The sequence below is a fragment of the Rhea pennata genome, chromosome 1 (assembly GCF_028389875.1).
Source record: "Rhea pennata isolate bPtePen1 chromosome 1, bPtePen1.pri, whole genome shotgun sequence".
NCBI lineage: Eukaryota > Metazoa > Chordata > Aves > Rheiformes > Rheidae > Rhea > Rhea pennata.
The window spans coordinates 2,877,441-2,898,030 of NC_084663.1; the positions used below are offsets into that span (position 1 = coordinate 2,877,441).

The 20,590-nt window shown below is 39.1% G+C and overlaps 1 protein-coding gene across 2 annotated transcripts in view; it reads left to right on the forward strand.

Annotated features, from left to right (window-relative positions):
- Positions 1-7,714: 7,714 nt before the first annotated feature.
- CHCHD3 (coiled-coil-helix-coiled-coil-helix domain containing 3) overlaps positions 7,715-20,590 on the forward strand; it is a 150,577-nt gene continuing 137,701 nt past the window's right edge. For both annotated transcript variants that reach the window (XM_062580340.1, XM_062580348.1), the window contains exons 1-2: positions 7,715-7,879; positions 9,766-9,853. In XM_062580340.1, the coding sequence (XP_062436324.1) occupies positions 7,796-7,879; positions 9,766-9,853 (172 nt within the window). In that variant the 5' untranslated portion in view covers positions 7,715-7,795. The remainder of the gene's footprint in view (positions 7,880-9,765; positions 9,854-20,590) is intronic.

A 20,590-nucleotide genomic window follows, 5' to 3' on the forward strand; every position in this document is an offset into this window, starting at 1 on the left:
TTGACTTACTGTCTAAGCCTTTTTATAATCATTGTAGAGATATGTGCCCTGCTGGTGTGCAGTTCATATCCTAAGAGTGATGTCTAAAACAGGGTAGACAGATTTCACCCTAGAAGTGCCTATTTCTCTCCCCTGAATGTATAAAGAGCATGGATATCGCTAGCTCAGAAGGTGATGTTTACACTGTAGATGGGTGAGGTTAGGTGAGATAAATCCCTAGAGAGGTGAATGAATCTTCACTCAGAGCAGAGATGTGAAGAACGCCCTGGGGAATCCTTCCTGATGGAAGTGTCATTAAATCCAGCATGTTACATAGCAAGTAGTCAGTGCAGCTCACTGTTCTCCTGACCTTAAATATCATATAAAATCTCGAAGTTCATTTTAGGAGCCATTGCTGGCATCCTGAATATGGCCACTCACATTTTAACAAACAGAAACAAGTTGGAGAGAGATGTAGTTAGTGAATTTCTTGAAGTGAACTAAATCCAGCCACGGCCTGAGCTGGTGGTTACTGCGGTCACCAGGGTCTGGTGGCCAAGGACCTCCTGCCCACCTGGCCAGAGCTCCGCACTGGGAGCACCAGCAGGGCTAAGGGCTGCCCCCAGTTCCTCATCCCTGCCTGGCAAACAACAGCCCCCATGTGCTCCATGCTGGGCGCTGGGCAACTCTCCCGCTGGAGCTGGGGCTGGGCAGAAGGGAGTCAGCGGTGGGGAGAGGAGGATTAAAAACAGTCCCAGAGGGACCCATGACTGGGAGGAGGAAACCTCCTTGTGGACATCCCACTCCTCCCAGTGAGGAGCTCAGAGAGGTGACAATTTGTCATAACCCTCTCCCTGATTCTGTTTGAGGGAGACTGAATGTGTCGGTGCTGGGATGCAGCGGGACACGGCATAGTGAGCATCACACCAGAGAAAAGGCGTAGAGACTAGGAGGGCTTTTTGCATAAAAAGTTAAATTGTGCTATGGATGAGACCTTACAAATATTAATTAATTGCAGCTATTATACTGTTACAGTATTATCTGGACTAACAGTAAATTCTTACCTCCACCCATAAGTGTATTCTATTATTTCCCATAATATGAGGTTTGGTGTAACAAAACCCTGAGCCTATCACAGCTATGATACTTTTGCCTTTCAAATTCTATTATTCTGTTTCTGTGTTTATCCACTGTTATCTATGGGAATGGAATAAAAACACAAATACATATTTACAGACACTATTTTTAAACCAGCCAATTCACTTCCTTACAATCTCTAATCTTTGTGATTAGCTTGCGATTGGATTAGAATAGATGAGATGATTGTAAAAAGCTCCGTGACTAGGCTTATCCTCACAGGAGTCCTCCTGGAGAGCACCATGAACGTAGGCCTTCTGAGAGTCCTTGCTGCAACTACAAGAGCTGCCAGTAGGGCCTGAGCCTGATTTCTTCAGCACAGGCATTTGCCTGACTTAACTCCATTAACTGACAGCAGTGGAAGCCTGTTAGACCAGTATTTATTCCACTTAACTTTAGGCACTTAACTGAGGTGTCTCCATTAGGAATACAGATGCTCCAGGTTGCTTCTATAATTGATGGCTAGTCATCTCTAAAGGTAGTTTAGGTTTTGGGTGCCTTAATTAGAGAAGATCAATCTGAGCTTAAGAATCTAGATGAATAACCTCTAGAGGGAGATGTGAGCTATGTTTGGACTGTGAGACACGCTTCTTGTACAACAGAAACATCACTCAAAACATAGGGAGCCTCCTGGCCCTTCTTGTGCAACTTTTGTAATACTCTCATACACAGATGTCCTGCAAAGTTTAAAAACTAATATTGTGCTGGGCTTTACCAGAGACTTCCCTTGCTGGAGCTAGAAGAACAATTATGTTGGCTATAAGCAGTAGTAGGTTGTCATAAATTGGATTAAACACTTAGAAGAGGCTTTGTACCATCTGTCTCTTTTAAAATGATTTGAAAATTCATTTCGTAAGAGGTACACTGGACAATTTCAAATGTTCTCAGTCTCCAAATGGAAAAGATATTCACCCAAGTGGTAAATCTGGGAATGTAACCTTGGTATAGAAACACTTCCATGTGACTTACCTGGCCAGTCACAATGGCAAGAATGAATGTGCAGAGTTTTGTATTTGTTCTTTGGCTGTTTTTGTTTTGGTTTAGCAAAATAGTTAGCACTATAGATGTATATGGCTCCTTTGAAGTCCAAGGTTGAATTCTTGCCAATATTCAACATAGGCTTTATATGCATAAACTTTTTTGAGCTGGATGAAGAACCCTTTCCAGAATCCGCAGGATACAGCTTCCCTTCTTCTGTTTGGGATTTCATCTATTTCTTCTGCTGCACCAGTGCTTAGTACTATGACACCTCTGGTTTCCAGCTTTATACATCAGTGTATACAGAGTGCCAACAAAATATTTTTTGCTCTGCCTTTGTGCTTCCAGGCCTTTATGCAGTGCTTACAACTTTTAGAGTTATTCATATAGTCATTTCTTGAAATTGCACAAATCATGTACTTTTTTATTCAGTCAGTCAGTAAGGAAGGCTGAGTTCATCAGTTCAATAGGCTACCCAGATAAGAAAGGATTGGGAGAGAATTTTTATTGTTCTGAAGATTTGGTATTCAGACATTATAGACCTGAGTAAATTCTAATTGTGTTTTTAACTCTACATTTAATAAATGGACCATGGGGAAGGAAAAAAAAGGCTGTGCGCAGTGGGAGGAAAAACAGGAAATGAGACCATGAATCAAGTCTGGTCTTAGAAATGACAGTCAGTCTGGCTACAAATTCTGCCGCTTACTTGCAATTGATGCGAACCATACCAGTCAGATAAAAGTATATCAACATAAATAATCACATATTAATATGACATAATATGAATATATTAACTTTTGAAGTCCATAGCCAAATCCAGGGGTCTTGAACCACATGATATGCATTAAGTAAATAAGCTTTGCAAAGGCTTTTGGTAGATAATGCTGCAAGGCACGAGATCCAGGCTGCACTCTATGGAAAGTGCAGAGATCTCTTGCATGATAATATACAGCATATAATAGCCAATGAAGAAATAAATAGTAATAAAACATCCTACCTACTCTAGAACTGGTATCCAGAAGTGCTGGTTTTCTGCAGATAGCACAAATCACCTGGAGCTGCCTCAGAAATGAACTAGAAATCCATCCTCACTGCTGCAATGAATACGATGAACTGAACTCGCCCCTTCTGCTCACAGAGAGAAGAATCATTCATCTTTATTCACTGATCAAACTGTTAACCTTGATGTCCCAGTAAACCAAACCACGCAGATGCGACTTTCCCTATGACATCAACCAGTACCTGTTGCTGATAGGGAGCAAAATTCTAGCATGCTCTGCTCTTAAATTAATGAGAATGAAATACTGAATGTGAAAAGCAAAATAATGACTAAAGCACTGAGTCTCAGATAAGCCATGAACTTTCAGCTTCTGCTGGAGCTGAACTGGAATTGAAAGGTAATGTGCTCTGCCCTTTATATAACCAGGCCTTTAAATATATTTGCAAAGCTCATGAGAACAAACTGATGGTTTAGCTTAATTTGCCCTGCACTCATGGATACTGAAAATCGTGCCAATAGCATCAAGGAAAGCAGGATTTCGCACACCAGGAATGTACTGAAGATGCATTACTTATTCTTGAAACCTCATCTTATGGCAAAAGATACTGTCGACTGTCACATCCATATTAAAAGGAAAGAGTAATTCCCAAATTTGGAGAACGTGCAGACTTGGATATTATGGTCAATGCTGCTAAAGAGGAATCCAGGTAAAATGAAAGTCTCTCCATGCTGAACATTTCTAAAGAATAGATCACTATCAAGGGATAATCATGTGAAGTCATAAGGTAGGACATGCTCACCATGGCACTGACTGAGCAGAATGATCCTCTGCAGAAGAATAAAAGCTCACAGCAGGTGTGCAATGAGCCTTTATATGTCTCCTCGTCTATCAAGTGTGTATTTTCATGGCATTTTTAAAGTTTGAAATTTAGTAATAACTTGGCCTGGGCTCATTAGGATTTGTTTGTGAATGTCTGGCCATGCTGTCCTTCTCTACTCTTTGGCATCACCTTATAACTAACTATTTGAGTAGTAAATGGTACAAGAAATATTTCTGCCACAAAGGAATATTTGAGTAGTAAATGGTACAAGAAATATTTCTGCCACAAAGGAATACGTCCAGACAAGGACAAATCAAGAGAGGACAGCAGCATTGCTTTTTTAACAAAGGGTCAAGAGTTTATAATCTGGACATAAAAATGTGCTGGGTATGTGGAAAAGCACATAGTGCCACAGAAAGTAAAGATTTTTAACCTAATAAAATACTGCTTGTGTTTTTCAGCTACACAGTGAAACACCTGAAGTTTCCCAATTTGAGATGGATTTTCTGTTTATGCAATTCAGAAATGGGTTCAAATCAAACAAGAATCATAAGCAGTGAATGGATTTGTATTGATTGTTACATCTTTATTTGACATCCTGCTTTTGCATTATCTTTGTTCTTAGTAGGAAGGATGTTTTATTTGATAACCAGAGAGAGCTAACATAGAAGACCAATGTTCTGCTTCTTTGGCACTGACTTACTGGACAGCTTTGGGCATGCCCCTTCATCGTACATATCTTAGAATGGTTTTACCTTGACTGAAGAGTGGGGTGCTGGTATTTGAGGTAGCTCATATATCAAAAGCAGCCTGGCCTGGCTGCACAGAACTCCGGTAGACTGATTAACACTGCTGAGTGGTAACATAAATTACTCTGTGCTGAGCTCTGTTTTGATGCGTTTTGATTATTGCTGCTGCCGGCACTAGTTAATTTAAACCAGGTTGGTTTTTTTCCATGCAACACAGCAGTCAAATCTGTGTATCGCATTGATACAAAGTACTCTTATAATAAGCATATTATTTATGAGGATATTTAAAATGTTTGAAGGAAATTTTTAAACACAGAAAATAACTTCTTTTTGTATTTACAAATTGGTTGTTAAAGTTGTAAAATAATCATGAGTTTATTCGCAGGCCGTTAATGAACAGTTCTCGTCTGTAAATTTGTTGTAGCTTTTTTTATGTTAATTTGTAATACTTTTTTTCATTCACTATTGTCCTTGAAAGAGCCCCCGGATATGTTTGACAGTCCACAGAGAAAAGCTTCTGACATATATATATATATAACTCTGGCCTGCAGCAAATAGTCTTTTACTTCCACCTATTATAGGGGAGCCATAAATTCTGGGGTACCACAGTCTTGCTTTTTCTACAGCTAGTGAACCTTATGGACATATCAAATGACCCAGAGCAATTTTGAGATGTAATTCTGCCCATTTGTTCTTCAAAAATGGCTTTTCCCTGAAATCTATGCATATGTTACAGCATTCTGTAATTACAAGTCATACAGAATAATCATAAAACCCATAGTAGAAAATAGCTCTTGTTAAAATCTTAATTCTCAAATATAAATCTTCTATTCAGCAAGACAAGAACATTTTCTCAGAAATCTCCAAACAGAGGACAACATATTAGAAGAGCTGATTCTGATTTGGAGAAGAGCATTTCCACAGCAGTTACATAACTAACTGAATAAACAAAACATGACCCTCAAAAAATTCCTGCTGCAGGAAGGAAAAAAAAAAAATCAGTAAGCCCTCAGCTTGTTGGTGCTCACAAGCTATCAAGACAGACACAGATGCACAGTCTATCTATTCCCTTAAAAGCGTATTTGCCATTCACCAGCGTGCTGAATTCCTAACTGTCCCTTCAAAGAAACTTGTTTAACATCTATAAAAACAGGCATAAACATCACATCACATACCTCAAGAGAACAGCTCATATGTCCTTCATATATTTTCAAGCAATTTTTATTTGATAGTAAGGTGCCTATCACACAATGCTTCAGCTATATCTTAAGCCCCAGGAAAGGCAGATACTGCTGAAATGTTGGCTGATAGACACTTCACATCCAAATAAAAATTGCTTGAGTATATATCAAGGACATGTGAGTAGTTCTGTTGATGCAAACAACATGATGCTTACATCTACTCTGAGAAATGAAATGAGTCAGATGACACTGCCTGCAATAATCCATTATTTTGACCATGAGCCAGCAATGTGCCCTTGTGGCTAAGAAGGCCAATGGTCTCCTGGGGTGCATTGGGAAGGGTGTTGCGAGCAGGTGGAGGGAGGTGATCCTGCCCCTCTACTCAGCCCTGGGGAGGCCTCATCTCGAGTCCTGTGTCCAGTTCTGGGTTCCCCAGTCCAAGAGAGACATGGAGCTACTGGAGAGAGTCCAGCATAGGGCTACAAAGATGATCAGAGGGCTGGAGCACCTGCCCTCTGATGAACAGCTGCGAGAGCTGGGCCTCTTCAGCCTGGGGAAGAGAAGACTGAGGGGAGATCTTATCAATATGTGGAAGTACCTGAAGGGAGGGTGTCAAGGGGACGGGGACAAACTCTTTTGTCTCATGTGACAGGACAAGAGGCAATGGGCAGAAATTGAAGCACAGGAAGTTCTGCCTGACCGTGAGGGGGAATTTCTTCCCTGTGAGAGTGACAGAGCACTGGAGTAGGTTGCCCAGAGAGGTTGTGGAGTCTCCTTCTCTGGAGACATTCAAGGCCTGCCTGGATGCAACCCTGTCTACCGTGCTGTAGGTGACCCTGCTGAGCAGGGGTGTTGGACTAGATGATCTCCAGAGGTCCCTTCCAACCTTACTATGATTATGATCAGAAGTAAATACACTTGGACAAATTTCTTACAAGGGAGTGGACGAGTTCGGTGTTAACTTCAGTAAAAATACCTTGAGCCAAGATGGGAAGGTCTTTTAAGGGTGAAAAAAAAAAAAAAAAAAAAAAGCTGGAGATTCCCAAAATATTGTGGTTGTTAATATTTGTATTTCACTGGTGTCAAGGAATCCCTGCAGAGGACTGGGGTTTCATTGCACTTAATATCTCGGCTAATGACACAGTGGATAGATAAAACAAGAGGCCAGATGGTATAAATTCATAAATACCACCTACATAAAAGCGTTTTTTGCCCTATACTTAGGCAAGAGTGACCTGAAGATGTGTCTCAACACTGCTGCCATCCAGTATGCTGTATTTTTTTTCTACCCTGATACTCTATGAGATCTTTTTTTCTTTCTCGCTTCAGGGGTCTCCCCAACCCCTACCGCCGTGCTCCAGAAACGCAGGCAGGCCTCACCCGACCCGCAGCGGGGGGTTAGGAGCGGGACAGCCGCATCCCAGCCGAGCTTGTACCGCCGGCTGAAAACTGCAAACGCGTTGTGTGGTGTTAACGTTACGCTGCCGACCTCCTGGAAAGAAAATCACATCTCCAGAGGGGTCGCGTTGGCCGCTGAAACTGAAGCGAGGCCTTTGCACATAGGCCTCGAGCCGCCACCCCAGAGCCAGGACACTCGAGGACTACGCTACCCAGCGTGCCCTGCGAGCGCGCACCGCCTCCCGCCGCCACGGCCCGCCGCTAAGCACCCTGGGACTTGTAGGCCACGCCCCCCCCAACCCTCCTCGGGAAGTTTAAACCGAGAAAGTTTGCGGACCCAGGGTACCTTGCCGCTCTCCGGCCTAGGTGCGCGGTTTCCATGGCTACCGCCCCGCAGCCAACGGGGAATGGGGTTCTATGCGCGGGGGGCGGGGCCGGGCGAGCGGCTGGCCAATGAGGGGCGGCGTTGTTGCGGGGCGAGCTGGCAGCGGGTACGGCGAGTCTCCTTGGCGCCGTCCCTGGCGGGCGGCGGCCTGGTGGCGCCGGGCGAAGATGGGCGGCGGCGGGAGCAGCACCCGGCGCGTCACCTTCGAGGCGGACGAGAACGAGAACATCACGGTGGTGAAGGGCGTGCGGGTGAGAGCGGGGGCGCCCGGGGCCTGCCTCGCCGCGGCTGCCCCGGCCCCTCTGCCGTCTCCCGCCCTCCTCTTCCTCCTCCTGCTGCCCCCGCGGGCCGCGACCGTCCCCTGCGCTCGCCTCTCGCCGTCGCTCCTCTCCCTTCCCTCTCCCCGAGCCACCTCCACTTGTTTCCTGTCCCGCTTTGCTCTCTCTTTCTTTTTTTAGTGATTTTCTTTTTAAATTTCGAGGCCTGACGACAGCTGCTTAGGTGCAGCGAGAGGTGTCTCTCGGCAGGAAGCCGTGATCGGGAAGCTCTGAGCAGGCGCCTTCGCCCCTAGCGAGGCAGAAGGGCAGAGCAGTCGTGGGAGATGCAGGACTTGTTCTGCCTCTCCCTTCTCCCTTCTCTTTCCTCCCCCCTGAATATTCTGCTGTGTCCCACATGCAGTATGTAGTCTCATGTGTACCCGCAGAAACACTCCCTTTCCCCCCTATCTGCAGCATGGTTTAACAGTAAGGCAGGTTTCCTGTGACACAGGACATTTTGGCAAGTCTTGCAGCTTGTAAGTTTTTCAGTGAAACGCACTATGTAGTTCCTATCTGGAATGAGGAGGAGTTGTCCTTTATTGCTGCCCCTAAAGGAGGGTGTTGTAGCATGAGTAAACACAGTAATTGTTGCTTATCTCTGCATACTTTTTCTGTTCTGGTCATTTAATGATTGCGGACAAATACCTCATGGTAACGTAAGAGCTTGTGAAAAAGAGTTCATCCTCTTTAAAACACACTAAGCACTGGAACAGAGTGAGGTATTTGTTATCTCATTTCTTGCTACAGCTGCTTCAATACTAGGAATTAATATTGAAATATCCTGGATATGGAAAAATTGGGACTAGAAAATGTTATCACAGATACTAGGAAGGTTTAGGTTTTGCTGAATAATCTTGGTGAATAAAGCATCTGAGAATGGGGCTGTTTACATATGTACTGCTGTGTGAGGTTCAGAGTTCTAGGGCTGGGCTCAGTAACCTTTAGCTGAAGGAATTTCACACAGTCAGTTGCATGTTGGATTACAGATTTTAGCAAAATCTTTCTAAAAGGAGCTTCTGCCACTGAAACACGCTATCCTATAAGTAGTAATATTTTGATAAATTGCTAATTAAAACAAATTTTCCTTGGGCAGTCAGAACAGTATTTTTAAGGAGTGGACGTATGAGGAAACCAGCAGAAAGTTCTAAAATGGAAAATGGAACTTTCATGTTGTTACTGCTTTAACTTATGTTAAATATCTTTGTGGGGTGGATTAGGTCTGCAGCTGGGCATACTTTTATTCTCAGTTTGGTTCCATGTAAATTATGACAATATTTTATGTGTGCGTTTGTCAAAACTAAAATGAACTTAGTGGTTGGCTAGACTTGCTATTACTACTTGTATTACCCAAGTATCTTGAGGACTTTATAAAGATGAAGTTTTCCCTATGATAAATGCTATGCAACTGTACACTGTGGTATTTAACTGTCATACAAATAACTTGAGAAAGACAAAAAGGCTGATGAATTACAAGCAACATGTCAAAGGGTATTGTTTCCTTTACTGTCCCCTTTCCTTTTAATTTGTCATATCAATTCCTTGTCTTCTCTCACCTTCAACCTTTTTTTTTTTTCCTATGAAAGCCCAAACGATCTTGTTCTACCTGATTGTTTGCAGTCAGGTTGGTTGATCACCATACAAAGAAGGGGAAAGGTAGTGGAAGTAACTTCTTTGTTGTTGATAAAATCTTAAGCTGCTGTCATATTTTACTCTGTGGGCTTACTCCCTTCTTTAAAGTTTTACTTAATTTTTCTTTAGGGGAGGTGTAATAGGAAGGCGGAAATGCTGTCTGACTCTTTTTTGGGTGTTTTTTTTTCCAGCTATCTAACAATGTCATTGATCGTATGAAGGAACCTTCCTCGCCCAGTGGAAGACCGCAGTCTCAGAACCGATCGGCGTCTGGTGCAGGTATGCTCATCTCTTCTGTTTTTTAATGAGAGAAAGAAAATATTGAGTGTGGCTTTCAGATCATTGTAGTGAACACATCACCATTTCATAGAGATAATTTTTCATGTTAATTTTTTTTGCTGATCATTTGCTTTTTCAAAAAAAATCCTCATTTAAAGTATGCTCTGGATTCTGAAGTGAAAATTATAGCGTATTTGAGCAAAAGGGATTTTAATGTAGTGAACAACATCTATTGAAATATACTGAAACAAAACTGGAAGAATGATACATTATTTCCTCATCATAGAATTGTATACAGTTTATACATACTGATAGCTCAAAATGATGGTTTTGTCAACATTTTGTCTTTCATTATTGAGGACTGTTCAAAAGCATCAAATAGACTCTGTGACAGAGAGCCAGTAGTGTAATTTAAAACAGTTCGGCACAGTGAACAAGACATAGCAACTACAGGAGTGAAAATGAGTGACAGAGATTGGAGCATGTGATTTACGTTCGACTGTGTGGAAACCTGCAGTGTTCAAGTAAGGCTTCTTCTGACGCTGCAGAAATATCAATGATAGCGGTATTCCTGAAGGGCCACCTTTCTAACAGGTGGATTTTTTTTTTTTAATACCAAGGACTGTTGCAAAAGTGGGCCTTTCAGTGAGACTTGGGTGAATAGAATGTAGCATCTTTCACCTAGAGCACTGAAAAATTGGTTTTTTATTGCTTAACTAAAGATGTCTATGGTGTAGGTGTTTGCCTCTAATCTGGGCTCGTTTCGTAGTCAATGGAAAGAAAAAGACACTTTGAGGAGATGAATTACATCTGTCTCAGTTTAGAATTCTAATTTAGGATGAGATGGATTGCTAAAGCTCTGTTTGTCCTAGGTGGAGGGTTCAGCTGTAAACAGTCCCACATGTTTTACAAATATTGGGGCTCCCAAGCAATACTATTCTAGATATTTGTATTTCTGTTTTATAAATGGGAAGACTCTGGTGCAGTGAAGACAAGTAACAACTAAGGACTAAAAATAATTTAAGCTGTCACCTGATTTATGAAATGTAGTCTTATACTCCTTAAAATTGGCTAGAAATTTAATGTTTGCTTCCATATGTTTTGGATGGAGTTGGGCTGTAGTTTTATTTGTGAACTACTAGAAACTTTCTGTCCCTCTCTTTTTCCCAATAATGGTGTCCATCTGATGTACATGTATTTTGTTATGATGAAAAAAATCTAGGAAATGAGTTATGTATATTTTCTCTGAAATAGTAAGTGCACATCCTACATGTTTTCATTTGTGATGCTCCTTGTTTTTTCATCCCTAACCTGGCTTATGGAAGTAGCCTTTTGAATAAGCAACTGTAATTTTTGGGATGTGGTGACTGGAGATGAAGGCTAGAAGACCTCAGAAATTATTTACTGTTTCACAGTTTGCACGTATCTTGGTATTTAGTTTTGTTTCTTTCTGTATGTTGGAAATAACTTCAACTTCATTTTTTTTCTGCCTTTTATTGGAAGGTTTAATGAATTACTTGACCCTTTGTAAGCTTTTGGAAACCTTATGCTTATTTCTGCTTCAAGAACTAGTAATTTAGGTGAAGTGATTGTATTTTCCCAGGAAAGTACAATCAAGGTTATACCTCAGTTTTATCACTAAAATAATTTGTATTTAAGAGGATTAAATTATACTTAAGTGCACATTTCCACACCATATGTTTTCACTGAATGTTTTCTGAGGTAGAATTACAAACTTCTAAATTACAAACTATTGTATTTCTTTGCTGTTAGACTAGTCATCTCATTTGTTTATTTTATAGATAGATCTAACTTGTCAGTCTGCATTTGTCTAATAAGCTGGTATTGCAGGAAGAGCACTCGTATCAGAGTTAGTGCTCTGATGACTTCATGTGAAAATTCAGTGTGTTGGTGGCTCTGAGGCTGGATCTCGGATCTGGGGTTCTTCTGCATAAGGTGTTGTGGTGCAGTAGTGCTGAGTCTGTGGTTTATTGGTTAAGCTTCTTGTGCTGATAACAACAGAAGTGATTCTAGAGAGCTTCTCCCTTCCCACTTATGAATCAGGTAGTATTGACTTGTTACTCTATCAAACTGCATCACTAACTGCTTAAAAAGAGAGTTTTCCAAGGATAGTGTTGTATTGGAGTCTGGTTCTGGCCTTTGGACTATCAGCTGGACAGCTAAAATCTTGACATTTTGGTAGCCATGCATTTATATCTTAATATATTCTAGATAAGTTGCACTTTCCTACAGAAATAATAATAATAAAAAAAGTCTGGGGGGGGGACACAACACATGTAAAGCGATTAAAAACAGCCCTTTCTCTTTTTGGTTGAGGAATAATGGATTGCATTACTTGAAAGAATGTATATCTAGCTGCTTGCCAATATATGATGAATTTATTGACTCTGTTTTGGAAAGGGAAAATGAAATTACATACACTTACAATGAAATCTGACATCTAAATACTATGTCTTAAAACCTCCTAGCTTCCTTGGATCGTTTTCTGACTTCTCAGTAATATTAAATGCACTAAAACATTTAACAAGTGTAAAATCTTTGAAGTATATCTATAATTCCTAAAGCAATATTGATGAAAAGTAATTTGGCCAGACTGAGTACTCTTTCTGAGCTTGTATTATACCTATGGTTTTAGTCATAACAGACAAAGGGAATGGTTTAATTCATTTTAACTTAGTGGATATCTGGAAAGCTAATATTCCATTATGGAGGGGAGGGGGAAATAGAAGAACAGTGCTTAAATTACTGGGAGTGTCTACAGGTTTTTTTTTTCCTTTGCAGACAGCGATTATACTGTGTGTTTTTTTGTTTTTTTTTTTTTTTCCCCCAGAGGACCACCTTTCCCTTTTAAACTATGTATTATTTGTTACTGTTATTAAAGTATATCCATGAAAAAGATGTCTCAAAGTACTGCGTAAGTGTGTGATAAGGTGAGCACTGCTGCTTCCTCCTCAGAAATTGGGTTAGGCATTTTATGTCTCCACTGGAGAAACCTGTGACTTAGCCTTTTTCATTTGTGTGGAATGATGTCTTTTGATTGTCTACTTTGTTTTGGTGTCCATATGTCTGAGGAGTAAGCTCAGGAAGGCTTGGCAAGTCCTTTAGGACAGCAGTCCAATACTCAGGAAAACAAGCAGATGTGTCGGGAAACTGGTTTGGCTAAAGAAGAAGCTCGTGATGGAGCTCCAGGGGAAAAATACAGTCCACAGGAGGTGGAAACAGGGACAGATTACAGAAGAGGAATTTGGAAATCTTACTGTAGTGTTAATGGTGTTAGGGAAGACAGACTTGCACCTTGAGTTTGGATTTGGAAGGGATATCAAGGGCAGCAAAAATCTTCTGCAAATAAATCCTTCTTCTAGTTCTGTGCCATTTAATGTATTAATTACCATCCTATACCTTTTTGTAGTAACAACACTCCTTTGTAGAAAATGAAAGATAAAGTAAACTGACATTTCCATAACATTGCTGTGTATAAAGGGAACCCAAGCAAGATATCTATTGACTCTAGAAGAGGAAAAACAGAGCTTTAGCAAGACATTTTGGTGGCTGTGTTGGCTTCCTGCAGTTTATCTTGCCGTGAGGTACCTGTAAATCTCAGGCAGCTCCTTTTAGCCACTAACATGGCTTTGCAACCTTTCTTCCTCTAGCATCAGCAGGAGAGCGTTGTCTTTTTTCGTTTGGTAATGTTTATCTTGCTTGTTTATCTAGATATATCTCTGAATACTCTTTAATTCGGAATTCTAAACTTAACTGGTACTGAAAACATATGTGAAATAATCAAGTAGTGATTTTTCATTCAATCAGCTGAGCCGTCTGGACCACTGGTAGCCCGGAGGACCGTGATTTGCAGCCTATCGAATGATACTGGATTGTTAGTGTGTTTGTGATTTTGGTTTGATTTTTTTTTTCCCTTTGTTCTCTGCAAAAAGTTTTTTCATAGAGGTGTAAAGAGATTTGTGAGAAATATTGAAGGCCAGTTATAGGCTTTTGGTCTGAGAATCCTGGAAGCTTCTAATCTTGCAGTTATCAAAGAATATATTCCGAAGAATATTTGGCAGTTTAGCTGACTAAGGTTGGTCCTACTGTCCTTAACTAAGGAAGTAGTTATATGGTGTGATGCAGTGTCTTGTAGAGGAACGGTATTTTCGTTACAATTTTGTTGGTTATGAGATCCAGGTGATAACCTACTCGAGATACATATTTTTGATGCGCGATCTAAATCCAGGTAAGACATCCTGGGTTTTCTTACACATGCTGCAACGCTCACTCCTGCTCTCATGTGGCTTGCTATGTTACCGCTTAGTTGTCACTGAGTTTCTTGGAAATAGCTTTATTTTCAGTGATGTATATTGATGTTCTTTGGGTGAAAGGTTCAATATTGATGGAAGTATTTTATTATCAAAAGGTGAAACGTCTTGTAACTCACTAGACTGCTAAAGATGCCTAACTTCTAATGCTGTCATTGTAACAGCAAATCTTTAGTTGAGCCTGACATTCATGTCACTGGATTGCAAAAGTATGGGGAAGATGGAATTATGCATGGGAGATGAAGTAAGTGCTGCATAAATTTAAGTTCTCACTTTCTTTGTGACATGCAAGGCATTCTGTGAACGCTTTTAGATGGCTGAGTATGTCTTTGTAAAATAGTACGAAAATTAGAAGCAAAACTAACAAATAATGTAACTTGCACTTCTGCTTTTGGTTTGACTCATAGTAATTGAGGGTGGCGGCTGTAAAGGGGCTTACACGTCCTTTCCTTTTCTTTTTTTTTTAAAAGCATAATAAATGATGGTTGAGTAGACATGAAGAGACTATTAGAGAATGTAGGAAAATGCTTATTTAATTTAAGACTTTAATTATTTTAACTTAATTTAGGACTTGGGATTGTTGACTGTGGAAAAGGTATGTAAGTGCATAAGAGGAGTATCTAGAACTTTATGAGTGCTTGTTTTGGTTATGAACAGAAATTTAAGGCGGGAATGCAAAAACCTGGATATGCCCAGGGTAATTTATTGTACTGTATTCCCAACATCTGCGTGATACAGAAGTCGTATTTTGATTCTTCACTGAAATACTGTCTGAGATGCCATCAAGACTGTGTTTTTGGGTTATCTGCTTTAATTGCATTTCAGCTACTGATACATCTTGTGGAACAATAGTTTTTTTTTTTTTTTTTTTCTTTTTTAGACAGGTGCCTGCCAGTAGAACAAGAGTGAATGGCAAAGGTGGTGGACCTTCTTTACACAAATGTCATGTATTTAAGGCTATGGTTTGATGTTACAACCAACCTGATCTAAAGGTCTCATTTAGTCTTGGGCACATATTTCTGCCTGCTTTCTGACTGACACTGGTGCTTGTCTGATCCTATAATGAACTGGTGCCCAGAGACTAACCCTGTAAGAAGAGTTTTTGTGCCAGTTTAGCTCCCTTAATTGGACCTTGTGGATTCAGAGAAGTGTCTGTGCAAGGGAAGCAGGAGCAATAGTCTCACTCTTCCTTTTTATGCTGGCAGCTAGCTTTTGGATCAGCTTTGCAAATTATGTCAGGCTATGTTGTTAATGTGTTTCCCTAGCTGCCTGAAGTGGTTTGTTTGGGTTTTGTTATATATATGTGTATTTTTTTTCTTCCTTTGTCAACTGTCTAAATAACTTCACCTGTGGTAGTCAAAGTGCCAGTGTCAGCATGAGGAAATAAGCAGGAACACACAGCTGCTGGAGGTGAAGAGTGCAAATATGGCTCAGGCAGGCTGGACTGTATTTTTGAAAGGAGAATGCTCTGCAAAGCATGGTTCAGGTGGGCCAGAAGGAGGGCAGAACAAAGTGCATTGCAGCTGATACGCTGCAAAATTTTAGACTTGGAATTATATCATCAACTTAGGAAAAGACAGGACTGAGGTGAATGTATCACAGAATAATGTATAAATATGTGTATTCTGTGAAAATTCTCTGAATGCTGTTATTGGGCATCAGCGGTATTATAATTGCTGTATTCAGTATGGCAGTCCTTATATTTTCAGGCATTAATTTTGATAGTTTTATCTCTGAAGTACATTTAGTCCACTGTGTGATAGTCCAAAATGTGGTTTGATTTTTCTCTTTTGTGATTTGTTCTTTTCTATAGAACAAAAAAAAATCCTCAACCTTTCAAAGCGTATTTGTTTTCCTAATACTAAAATACTGTTTCATACTGTTCAAGGAAATATTCATTTCTGTATTTTAACGATTAAATATTTTGCTAATAAATCCATTTAAAAAAACCCTCTGGAAAACCTTATTTGTGTCTCGGTATAGTAGTGGACTACATTTTTAAAATACAGGTCAGGGAGGGAAAGCAGGTATATCCCATGAATGCTGTCAAATACTGAGTGGACATCTGCTTTATTTTGGGGCTCTCATTTTACAACTAATAGAAAACTTCTGATATTCTAAGTGTGGTTTAAAGAAAGAGTACTCAAAGCGTAGTTCCTGTCCAAGGCATAGGCATAACTAACTGGGTCTTAGACTGAGGTAGATTTTTTTTGCTATGATAGTCAGCTTTCTTTACGATTTTTTTTTCCTTTTTTTTCTTTCTTTTTTTTCCCCTCCCCTCTTTACAAGTAGTTTCCTCTGAGTGTGGCTATTTGTAGATAGGCCAAATTTATCTTTCAATAGGTATTCACTTAGTGAAGTGCTATTCTTGTTTCTATAGATTCTTTGAAACAGGTAATTCTTATGTACCACATACTGTGTGCTTTTTCGGTCTCAAGTGGATTTGTCAAAATTAAATTTCATGCTATTCTGCTTAAGGCTGCATGTGCTCTATTAGGGTTTACTGAGTGAAGGCGTTTGCTCTAAAAAATCTTTCTCAATAGTTGTGCAGTACACAGATATAAAACAATTTTTGCTGTAGCTAGTATAACAAGCTTATACAGTGTTATTTGCTTAGGAATGGCTTAGGAGTTAAAGTTAGAATCACCTGCTTTTTGATGTGGGCGCACAAGATTCACGTATGCTAAAAACTGTCTTCCAGTACTTAGGGGAAAATCATGTTGAAAAACAACCGGCAGTGGCTGGTTTGTGATTCTTGTGTTTTAGCTTCTAGTACTACAATAAATTTTGTTCAGAAAGCTGCTGAAACTGTATCTAAAAATGTGTAAAAAAAATTGAAACTAGAGAAAAGAGATTGTGCACAGTTCCTGGAGCCCACTGCAAAATAAAATGTAATAATGAGTTTTGAGGACTAAATCGTTACGTATTTGTGTGCGGGGATTGCTGCCATTGCATTTTACTGGTTCTGATGGATGACTGTTTTTTAGTTAAATTCTGGAAAAATTTTAGACTTTTAGCCATACATAATCGCAGCCTAGCCTTAGGGTGAACTTATGGAATATATGGCCAGAATTTATCAGATGGTTATGAAGCAGACTTGGGAAAATACTGTATAATTTTTTTTTCATGTTAGAGCTAAATAAATTTTTATCTGGCAACCTTTTTTCCCATTTCTTTCTTTTGCTTGTTTGACTACACTATCTATTGGAAATCAGAGTTTGATGGAGGAAGATGGCTGTTTTGGGAGAAATATTTTTGCCATCTGTGCTAAAAATCCCCCATGCATGTTCAAATTGTAAGTCTTGGAAAAATCGTAGTTCACACACGCTCAAGGTCTCTGCTTATGTTAAGAATTTAGTGTGCTGGAGATTGTCAGTAGCAGACATTCTCCAGAACTATTTAAGATTTCTGCTGAAAGTTCAGCCTTGATCTTCTGTGGTGCATGCTGCATCTAGGCACTAGAGCAAAATCCTGCTATTTCTCCTCTGTCTTCAGAGACCTTGCTAGGATTAGTAGGTCAAAAAGACTAGATAAAACTATAGGTAATTTAAAGGATTGTTAGAATAAAAGTCATTTGAAGCAGCTTGAATGGTTTTCCTATCTTAAAGATGAAAAGAAGTAATGAATTAAAATTTGATAAGTTTATGAGAACTGTTTGCTTTAACCAGTGTTATACTTGATGGCACTCTACAAGGAAATTTTCCTTCTTTTTTTATAACATACTCTCCTGATACGTAGTAAATATAGTCTTATTCAAGTTATTTCTGTGCTGACCACAACAATTGGTAAAATCAGTTACCTGAGGACTGTTATAAAGGGAGAATATATCAAAATATTTCTAAACTAGGTCTCCAGTGAGCAGGTAGGAGATCATTTTCAGTCAGGATAAATGGGAGGGGATTTTAAGTGCATTTATTTCTTTGTAATATTTAAACCCATCATTTTTTTAGGTGTAGTATTGCTCAGAGGTCTGCTTATCCTGCAGTAGTGAAACCTTGTATATGTTTTTAACAGTAAATGCTACTTTTCTTTCAGGCTCAATTCATGTACAGTTTAGTGAATCTTCAATGTAATATTAAAGAATACTTTAGATGTATGGTTTATTGCATTAAGATGAAAAGAAAAGCTTTGCAGGCTGCAACCAGGTGTTACTAAAACTCTTTATCACCTGTCAGATCAGACAAGTTAAGTACAGTATATAGTGCTGCTTCTTGAAAGCTTTCTACTAGTTGTTTTTTTAGTTAAACAGGATAACCACTTAGAGACTTCATCTCTCTTACCTCAGGGGAAAAGTAATCAGCTTCAGCTATGGTTATCAGGAGCTTTATACAGAAAGAGTTGAGGCAGCTGGTTCATCTAAGATGCTTGCGTTTTTTTTTTTTTTTTTTTTTTTTTTTTTTTTGTGAGAAGGGAGGAGTTAAACTGAAGTGATAGGACTCAATTATCTGTGATAAGTGGAGAGAATCTTTCTGGATGAACTGTAAGCATCTTTACTGCCAGTTGGCCTGCTCTTTGTCCTTAGGATTTTTACATCTGACCTTTCTGTTGCCTTTTTTTTTTTCCTCTCCACTTTTTATTAAATTCCTGCATTTGCTTTTTAGTATTTGAGATGCTATTTGCTCTTTCATGCTGGGTTAATGTGCTACTTAGACTGTGTGAGACAATTTATTCCTAGAATGGAATTAGACTTACTTTTCTCAGCAATACTACTACTCAGTGCATTCTTCTATAGTATCTTGGTTTTTCTAACTGCTAACAATTTATAGACTTACAGTACCTCCCCCACTGGTAACTTTTTAGTATTGTAAGTATTGCATCAATTTAGAGACCAGTCATTTGAAAAATCGTTTTTTTTAATACATCTTATTACCTGTTATTAAAAACGTAGGTGTTAGATTATTATAGTTATAAGAATTTTAAACATCTAATTTACTTTTCAGCATCTATCCTTTTTTATCACCTGTGAAAGATGAAAACCATCATAACTTTTAGTTTCATGTTTATAATCAATTTCCATTTATTATTACAAGCAGTAATGCAATGCCAAATATTGAGCTGAAAATACTTCAGCTACCACATTACAAAGATGAATGATATTGTAATTGTCTGCTGATGGTTAAATATAAAGTCAAGTTAGCTGAAGTTGGAAAAAGACATTTTATGATGCTTAGTAAGTTACTTCCATTTTCCTCAACAGAAACAAATCCTTCCTGCCGTGCTCAAACTAACTTCCCGTGATACTTTTTTGGCAAACATATTGGAAGTAGCTAATGTATATGTTTCAGTCTGACTTCTTGTGCCTTACTGTTGATCCTACATAAAGGAAGTATTCTCTCATTCTGTTACTAAAACTCATCTTTCAGATTATTGTTTAGAGTAGCATGCTGCTATGTGGGACCTCACCCTTTAAGCAGTGTAAAGTACTTATACATTCTTCCATACTTCTCTTTGTAAGTTTGTAAATCATTAATTCTGATTTACAGGAGCTTAGAACAAATATTGTTTAAAGGTCTTTATACCTTTGACTTGGGTTTAAATTTTTTCCTATTATCTTAATTTAGTCAGCAGTGATGAGACTGAATGTACTGTAGCTTGCATCTGAGCAAAATAAACAAATCCTGGAATTACTGTTTTCTCTACACTAATACAAAACATCCATGTATCAGTATGTTGTTATAAACTTGAATGAAAAAAAATGGAGATTAGATTTGAGAGAACTGCAACAGCTGTTAAAGATCCACTCATTTATCATGTCAAGTTTCTCTTTTTACCTTAATTTTAAATGAAGTGATTGCTTTCAGACGTTTTGCTCTGTTTCAGTGCCGTGTCATCAAATAAAATCATGACTTGATGTGGAAGTGGCTATGCTTTTTTGCTGAGTAATCAGAATCTGATGGAAAAATTTTATGCCCTGTAAAATTTAGTGAGAAGTTGTTAGCATGTACAAAGTCCAAGTTTGGTGCATTGATTTACCTTTCTGTGTAACTCCAAATGGTGAGAATGGAATGGTTAATGGAATCAAAAGATGTAACGATGAGTGGTACGTTTATGTGAAATGTCACAATTTTTTTCACTAATCTTTGCCTGTAAAGACACTTTCACTGCTTGTTTTTCCACAATATGGTTACATTATAGCCTCTTACATAATTTGCCTCTATCTTCCTCTTTCCCACAATAACTTTTGAAGTTATCAAACAGTTTTATCCAAACTTGACAGAGAAGATTGCTCAAGGATAATCACTCTATATACTTTTTTTTCTGAAAGCTTATAGGTGTATCGGTGACAAATGGTACTACTGGAGTGTTTCCTTATATGAATCCCAACAGGTTTTATAAATAATAGATATATTGTTGAACTGATTAGCAAAGTGAAAAAACTGCTGCTTTATTCTGCAATGGCATGTTG